The sequence below is a fragment of the Phoenix dactylifera genome, unplaced genomic scaffold, assembly GCF_009389715.1.
Source record: "Phoenix dactylifera cultivar Barhee BC4 unplaced genomic scaffold, palm_55x_up_171113_PBpolish2nd_filt_p 000007F, whole genome shotgun sequence".
Classification (NCBI taxonomy): Eukaryota; Viridiplantae; Streptophyta; class Magnoliopsida; order Arecales; family Arecaceae; genus Phoenix; species Phoenix dactylifera.
The window spans coordinates 510,654-519,640 of record NW_024067666.1 but is presented as its reverse complement, the minus strand read 5'-3'; the positions used below and the strand labels follow the sequence as shown (position 1 = coordinate 519,640).

At 36.7% G+C, this 8,987-nt stretch overlaps 1 protein-coding gene across 1 annotated transcript; it reads left to right on the top strand.

Annotated features, from left to right (window-relative positions):
• Positions 1–8,339, top strand: LOC103705401 (BTB/POZ domain and ankyrin repeat-containing protein NPR1-like). The gene is made up of 4 exons (XM_039115695.1): positions 1–962; positions 2,222–2,972; positions 4,751–4,945; positions 5,371–8,339. The coding sequence occupies exons 1-4, from the start codon at positions 414–416 to the stop codon at positions 5,631–5,633; spliced, it is 1,758 nt and encodes a 585-aa protein (XP_038971623.1). The 5' UTR covers positions 1–413; the 3' UTR covers positions 5,634–8,339.
• The last annotated feature ends 648 nt before the right edge of the window (positions 8,340–8,987 follow it).

Genomic DNA, 8,987 nt, shown 5'->3' with positions numbered 1-8,987 from the left:
GTCACCCATCCCTACCACCGCCGGGTGACGACATCCCATGCGTCACCCCTGGACTTCAGCATCTAAACGCGACCAAAAAGTCCCGTCACCGAATTCCAAATCTAAAAGTCTTTTTTTTTTTTTTTGTCCCTAATTGCTGGCTGTTCGAGGAGCTCCATCAGTAGCCAGTAGGTAGATTGGTTGATGTTGTTGAAGGAATAGATTTAGGTGTGTTTGGGGTTCTGGATTGGAATGGATGCTTTATGAACGGAGGTTTGCCGAAAAGATCGATTCCTGGAAGCATCGGATGCGGCAAAATGACTTTTTTCGATTGAAGTCGAGGAATAGCTTAGCTTGGCAATGGGATTCTAGGTTTTTTTTTTTTTTTAATATATATATAATTTCATTTTCTTTTGTTGGAGTGTCACCGAGTCATGGCCAATCTGGCGGAGCCCTCGTCTTCTCCGAGCTCCACCTCCTCGTCCAACCTGTTTAATGACTCCAGCGTCTCCACCGCTCCTCCGCCGGCCGCCAAAGCGGGGGCCAGCCTCGAGGTCGTTAGCCTCAGCAAGCTGAGCTCCAATCTTGAGCGCCTTCTCGTGGACTCCGAATTCGACTGCAGCGATGCCGAGGTCGTCGTCGAGGGCGCCCCGGTCGGCATCCACCGATGCATCCTGGCGGCAAGGAGCCGGTTCTTCCACGACCTCTTCTCCCGTGGCGGCGGTCGATATCGGCCGGAGGGAGGGAAGCCAAGGTACCAGATGGGTGAATTGGTGCCTTGCGGCCGGGTCGGGTATGAGGCCTTCATCAACTTCTTGAGCTATATTTACACCGGGAAGCTGAAGCCAGCTCCGCAGGAGGCATCGGTGTGTGCGGATCCGATGTGCGCTCATGATGCCTGCCGGCCTGCGGTCAATTTCGCGGTGGAGTTGATGTATGCATCGTCTGTGTTTCAGATTCCAGAGCTGGTCTCTCTTTTACAGGTTTCTTAGATAAGAGCTCTGATATTATTATCCTAATTCTATGTTGCACTGGTTAATTTGCGAGAGAATTTACTTTTTATACGTACATCTTGTCATTCTATGATAGAATTAGTTGCAAGTTAGATGTTTTTTTTTTTTGATTTAATGGTTAATGAGAATTTATGAGTTTCTGACTCCTAGCGGTAGCTCTGTTGATTAAGGTAAGAGATCTCCAAGTTGAGCCTTGCTTTATTATTTGGGAATATATCTACATGAATTTTGGAGGATTTATAAGATCCATTGGCATGAACATGTTTTTGAACCAAATTCAATATTTTCCCTTAGATGCTGCATGTTCTTCACTGTTAGTTCCCCATTCTTGTTATGTATTGATGTGCATAAAAATTGAATTCTTCTGACATCTGTCAAATTATGTGGAACCTGCCGTGCTAGTTAGTTTCATACATTCCGAGGAATGGATGTAGTCATGTTAAGGGAGGATGTTGGGATTTTTGTTGACTTTTGCATCCGAGATAAAAACTAGAAATAGCACAATTAAGATTGCACGATAAAATTTTTATTGAGATGATATGATTACGAGAAAGTATCGATGGTTTGTGAGAGTGGAATAAGGCTTGACTTTAGATCTTACACAAACACCTCATGATAACTGTTATATAATGAGAAAACTCTCTGATTTCAGAATTTAATAATTTATTTAGTCCAAAAAAAGATATGATCATGCCATTATACTTTAAACTTACTGCTGTGTAAGAGTAGGAAGTGAATTTTTGTTTCTTGACTGTTTTAAACTTGTACCACTTTGTTAGGAAATGCTATCGCTCTTTTTAAAATGAGGTGGCAGAGATTTTCTGTGAACTTATATATGACAATTTTCTGCGAAGCCCATTATATATAGTATCATTTATATGCCACTCTAGACTGACATTTCTTTATTCTGGACCCAGTTTTGACTGCCCTCATAGCAAATAACTGTAATCCGTCCATCTTCCTGCCAAATCAATCTATTGTTTTATACTCAAATTTCTCATATTGATATTAACCCTACAAATGCTTTTCAAATGCGTACCAAGGATCAATTGAACATAAAATTTTTCCTTATATGACTATAGATTTTAAACTAGTATGTTAGTTTTCATGAATTAGGTCATAGTACTCTTTATGCTAAAGATATTGTTTTCATTGCTTTTTTGACAAAATATCATGATAGCCTTTGTGTTAAGACTGTTTTCCTGACTACTTGTTATGTATCCATACAGCGGCGCCTTCTCAACTTTGTTGAGAAGGCTCTTGTGGAAGATGTAATTCCTATCCTCCTGGTTGCCTTCCACTCACATCTTAATCAGTTGCTTGGTCACTGTATGAAAAGAGTGGCAAGATCCTATCTTGACAATATCTCTCTCGAGAAGGAGCTGCCACATGATGTTGCTGAGGAGATTAAATTGATCCGCCACAAAGCCCAGCCTGACGAACCTAATTCCTTGACTGTTGACCCTGTCCTTGAGAAAAGAATAAGAGGAATCCACAAGGCTCTGGATTCTGATGATGTTGAACTTGTAAAGTTGCTTCTTAGCGAGTCGGATATCACTTTAGATGATGCCAATGCTCTACACTATGCAGCTGCCTACTGTGATTCCAAAGTTGTGGCAGAGTTGTTGGAACTGGGGTCAGCTAATGTGAATCTAAAGAACGATAGAGGATATACACCCCTCCATGTGGCTGCCATGCGAAAGGAGCCAGCTGTCATTGTGTCTCTTCTCACCAAAGGAGCATCTGCATCAGAAACAACAGCTGATGGGCAGAGTGCTGCTATGATTTGTAGGAGGCTAACCAGGGCCAAAGACTACAACACAAAGACTCAGCAGGGTCATGAGTCAAATAAAGACCGGATATGCATCGATATTCTGGAGAGAGAGATGAGGAGGAATCCCATGGGTGGTGAAGACTCAGTCATGTTACCATTATTGGCTGATGACCTTCACATGAAGCTTCTGTACCTGGAAAACAGAGGTGAGTTTTTTTTTTTTAAAAAAAAAAATCTTCCCTTTTATTACTACTGCTTTTGTTTTCATTTATCATTTTTTTTAAAAAAAAATTGTTTCACAGTCACAAACAGATGTGATTAAATTATCTAGTGCCATTTGTTTTTTGAATTTCTGAATTCCTTTTTGTAAAAAATAATAATATAGTAGTGCAGATGGTCTCTGTCTTTGATGTTAATCTCCATAGAGAGTCAACACTGAGGTTACTGTGATCCCTCTGATGTTCTTAGCTGGTAAAGTGACAAGGATTTGCTCTGTTGAATCGGCCTTTTGACTGAAATTAGATGATAGGTGTCATTTTGTAGGTGCATACAAAATGCTGCTGAAATTTTTTATACTCTTAACACCAAGTGTCAGGTAATTGCGACTATTTTAAGATACTTTTTTATCAACCAAAAACAAAACAATATATTTGTTTGCATGTATCTATGCTCAAGAATGCCTAGAACTTGGACAGATCTGTGGACATGAATTTTGAGTCTGATGACACATTTGTTCATGATTATGATAAATAGCTAAATTTAGTCATTTAAGCTATGACAGCACTGTTGATTTTCCATGTCATAATTTTTGTAGCCTAAACGGAGCTATTTTTGTAATATGATATGGAATTTGCCAACTGCAATTAAGGTTAAGAACAATGCTAGTAATGCTGCACTAGTTGCAATAATGAAGCCCACCTGAATATATGATCTGACTGTGTCCTTATTGTACTGAATAGTTTTGAAGATGTTCATGATTTAGATATCTTGACCTTGAAAGTTGGATATTAACTAGATTAATATTACTGCTTCAACAATATCATGCGCAATGTTCTACTGCTCACGACAGAGACAGAAAGAGGGGGGGGGGGACTCCACTACAGATGTTGGAGTTGCCAGATAGTGTCACATTAGCAAATCTTGTAGCATGTGCTACATTATGAAGAAAATAAAAAGTTATCAAATCTCCACTTTGAAGTAATAATGCTTTGAGTTCCTCTGAAATGAAAGTGAAGATTCCAATATCTTAATTTCTTTTCTTCCTTAGCATGTCTCCCTCCAGTTCTTTGAGAGTTGGGTCTCATGTAGGAGCACTTAAAAACATGGGAAGCATGTCCTAATAACTAAATTACTATTCAGTTTTCTGTACAATTATGTGTGTACAAACAATATTTGCATTAAAAAATGACACTCTTAAATGCTAGCTCATAGTCATGCCATCTGATTTCTGAGTCAACTACTTCTTGGATGAGTAAGCGTGGAATTGATTGAATTTCCGTCGGGAGCCTGGTTAGTTAAGAAGTTGATCTGTCAATTTGTCCACATCAATGGCATTTGACAGCATATAAGGTTACTCATTTTGATGAAGATTTAGGCTCTTAACTGTTCTACTTGTACATATTTTTGCGGTGTCTGTTTTGATATCTCAGATGCATGTCTTTATGACTGTCATCTGCTGATTTCCGATGTGGAAGCTATTTTTGTGTGCTTCAATTCTTCTGCTGTTTCTGTGATTCTCCAACAGGTAGAACATGTGTTTAGGTCTCAAACATTTATTATGAGGTTGTTAGCCTTCATACCTGAGCTTTTATTTGTTGATTCAGATTGTTACATTTGCTAAAACTGGTAGTTGAACTAACAGTTACTATAATAGCATATGCAAAGCTTGATGATTTAGTTAATTTAGACTATTGAGTTATATGAATTTCAATTTCATATTATATCATTAGTATGATTACTGACATTGATCAATCTACCTGTCTAGTTGTATTTGCAAGATTATTTTTCCCTACTGAAGCCAAGGTAGCCATGGAAATCACACAAGCAGAGACAACATCAGAATTCACAGGGCATTTGGCATCAAGGAGCTCGAGTAACCTGAGGGAGGTAGATCTGAATGAGACACCAATAATGCAAAACAAGCGACTATGTTCAAGGGTTGATGCCCTTGCTAAAACAGGTAAGTTTGATCTAGTGGTTTCTCTCACCAACTGTCGTTTTCATTACAATTAGAAGTTCTGAACTTTAAGTCGATCTTTATATTTACCAGGCCTTGTTTGTCTGCATAGAGTTAAAAATTCAAATCCTGCACAGATGTTTCCAGCTATCGACAGAAACAATTCTTTCTTGTTTAGCTTCACCTGAGTATTTACCTAGGCCTTTAAAGCAGCTACTGACTTCAAGCAGGAAAAAAGATGAAAAAGAAAAGGAAAAAAGCACACTTTATAATTCCCAACTTTATACCACATCTCATTCCATAGTATAACAACTCAACATTTGTGTAATTAAAGTTATAAGACTTTGCAACGTCATTGAAATTAGAGTCAGTGTTGATGAGTCATAAGGTCTTGATAATTGATTGGGTGTTGCATGCATGCTTGACAGTGGAGCTGGGCAGGTGCTTTTTTCCACACTGTTCTCAAGTGCTGGATAAGTTTATCGAAGAAGATTTGCCTGATCTGCTCTACCTCCAGAAGGGAACACCTGATGAGCAAAAGATCAAGCAGAGGCGCTTCTGTGAGCTCAAAGAGGATGTTCAGAAGGCTTTCAACAAGGACAAGGCTGCGAGTGTGCGCTCATGGCTGTCTTCTTCTTCTTCATCATCCTCGCTGAAGGGTCATACAAGGCATTCCAAGGCTGTAAGATAATGAAGTTGTAGGGTTCTTATGGTACATGTACTGTAGATGTTCAGAAGATATAGAAGGCACATATACAAAATATTTTTTGACTCGAGAGGGTATTAGCTTCCTGAAATCTTTTTTTGATGAAAATAGCTTTCTGAAATCTAAACCATCAGGAGAGGCTGCATGTCAGAGTAGATGCTTCTTTTCATGCTGCGAAAAGATCTCCTCGAGCATTTCTTTCTTGCTTCTTTTTTTGGCCTTCAAATGACATTGTTATTAATTATTTTGATACCAGAACTGGAGACATGCTTCCCAACTAATAATGGCATTGGATGATATCACATAATTCTATAATAAGTTCATGCACTGTGATACCACTGGTTGTAAGTGATATAGAATCCAATCATAAGCTTACATCTGTAGTTCTCTTACCCTCTCCCATCTCATTTAATATGATTTTTTATTGTTATATTCTTGAGCCTCCTTGGCTGTTCGTCTTTTTAAAGGAACATGTTTTCCTTCTTTATTTGCAGGCAGGTGTGGGCAAAGGCCTCTTTGAAATAGTTTAAGGTGGCCAATTGCCTGTGGGCTATCTGGTGCTTTGGTTTTCAAAGGATGGAGATTGGTGGGTAAGTATGTGATGATATAGTAGCTCTTTTTTCATCCATTGGTGTTTATAGAATATGGAATACTACCAAGCCGGCCCATAGATTTCTCCTACAGTTAGAAACTGAAGAGGAGATGCTATTCATAGCGGGAATGGGGTTTATGTCGGAATAAAATCACAGTTTTGCTTCAACAATTCATGGATACATCATGCATGCTCCTGGTTTTTAAGCAAGAATCTTCTTTTTGATAGTTTCACAATAAGAATAAAATCAAGCGAGACAAAAATAAGGAGGAATATAAAGGGCACTAGATTCTCCTGTAGGCATAAAAAATTCCTTCTCTCTTTTCCTCCGAAAGATGGCATACTGATATAAGGTAAAGATAGGTAGTGATTATGAGAGAGAGTAAGGGCAATTTGTGAGGTTAACTAAACTGCACTTCAGTTTAATCCCACAAAAAAATATTTTCTTTTTTTGTTGTTGATATATATGATATATATATATATATATATATTTCTTAGCAAACGAATTAAGTCTCAGGATAACCAATAGGATCACATCTTTATCCATGTTTTTAAATATAGTTTGTTTTTTTATTGATAATTTATCTTATTTTTTCTAATTCGATTCTAGAATTTCAGTTGTTCTTAGAGCAAGACTGCATTCAAAAGAGGTGATATTCTTCCTTAATTCTGCCGGCAAATTACCTGATGTCACCAATCCTTTATAATGGCATTTCAATAATTTCACTAATTTTTGCTTCATGCACCTTTCTTGTCAAAGGATACCGGCGAAGATTGGGAGAGTAGATCATATTCTTGAATCAGATTATCTTGGCTCCTACGTGTGCAAAGGCAAGCATTGGTTCAGGTTCTTTTTCTTTCCTTTTTTTTCCTGAATCATAACTTTAGATGAAGACTCTTATGAGAGAGAAAAAATTTAAACCCACAGGATCCTTCAGTTTAGACCAGAACAAGCACCACACAAACCCATCCCAATACATTTGGGTTAGAGTTGAATCAGGTTTAGTTCAGATTCAATGAAAGAAAAAGAAATGTATATTATTTATTCCATGTTCAAAAGGAAAACAAATAGTTGCATATATAACAAGTGAAGAGAATGAGAAGGGAAAAAACAATATTTTTACAGGTTGTTACCACTAATTTTGTGAACTAGGGCTGGCGTGATTCAACTTTAATTGGGCTTCTCATCTAAATGTTACTACTGGTATTTTCAATAAGGACTAGCCAATACTTATAAACTATAGATGGCAATAGGGAGAGTGATAGAGGGGTTAGAAATTTGTAAAATCTCATGTTCCTTCATTGAATCAGGTCCGATGGGACTAAGTGGGATCAGGTCATCTAATGTTTGACTTACTTTAAACCCGGTCAATGCGAGTTCAGATCCAATTTCAGTTCCAAGTTCTCAAGCAGATCATTTTCTGACCTAGACCCAAGTGTTGAATCTTAAAGATCAAGGTGAATTGGTCCACAATGACTAATAACTTGTAGATAACATGTTCAGCATTTCTTCCTTTTCTTTTCTAATATTCTTCCTCATTGAATGAGAAAAAAGATTGGCATGGGACGTTTAGCTTTCTTAATTTTTTTTTAAAATCCTTTTGTATCCAATTTTATGTTTCTTTCCTACCAAGAAATTCTGAATACAAACATGCAAGAAAAGTAAAAATATTTAAAATATGTAACTTCGATTAGAATGTGATAGATCTATCTTGAGCTAACTCAAAGTTCAGAAAGAATTTTAATAATTATAATTTTTTAAAAAAGAAAAAGCAAACAACAAAATCATATGAGATTGTCAACTTGTTCGGTTGATAAAGTCACTAAATATTCATAGCAGTGATTTGAATTGAAATCTTGCATTTGGCTAGTTTGGGTGATCTACTTTTCTCTTATACCGAGGAAAAATTATCATCAAAGAATACACAGCTTTCCATGGCAAATTTAATAGTAAGCCATGTTAGAAGTACGGTAGTGACTTTGAATATTTTCGCTGGGCCGAGATCTTGATTCCCGGGAGAGAAGAACATCTAACCGGAAGAAATATTATGTTGCTTTTAGTGATAATATTTTTTTGAATAAATTGTGATTTTTGAAAGCAAAACAAGTTGTGAGTAAAACAATAAATAATATTTTGTTGTTCCGATGAACATGAATGGTTGGGAAATCTTCCAACCATGAAAAAGAGTCAGGAATAATTCCAAAAATCTTCGAAAATTTGGAAGAAAATAAATTTAAACTATGATTTGATGTGCAAACCATGATACAATTCTGCCGCTTCCCGATTCATTATTCCCAGTTTGCCCATCTCATTCCACGCTCGTGAGACAAGTGGTCTTCTTCCAACAGTTTATATATTGAATTTTCAAAAGTATAAGTTTTGTGTGGGAAAATTTTAAAGAGATAAAGAGATATGTTTGGTTTACAGAGAGGATTTTTTTCCAGCTGGAAGCTGAGTTAATATCTAAAAATATGATATTTGGAAAAGTAGGTTTTGCATGTTGCTGACTATGAAAAAGTGATAGAGTTATCTATGTATGTTTGGTCGAACGTTTATTTTTTTGAAATTTTTTTATAAAATATCTATTATATGTTTAATAGAAAGAAAAAAAAGGTATTCCATTCTATCTAAAAGCTTACATGTACTTTTGGAAAAAAAATTATTCTAATTTCTATCAAACTTTTTCATGTTCTATATAATTTTTTTTTTTTTTACGAAATATTGATATCTTGTTACCATGGAAAAG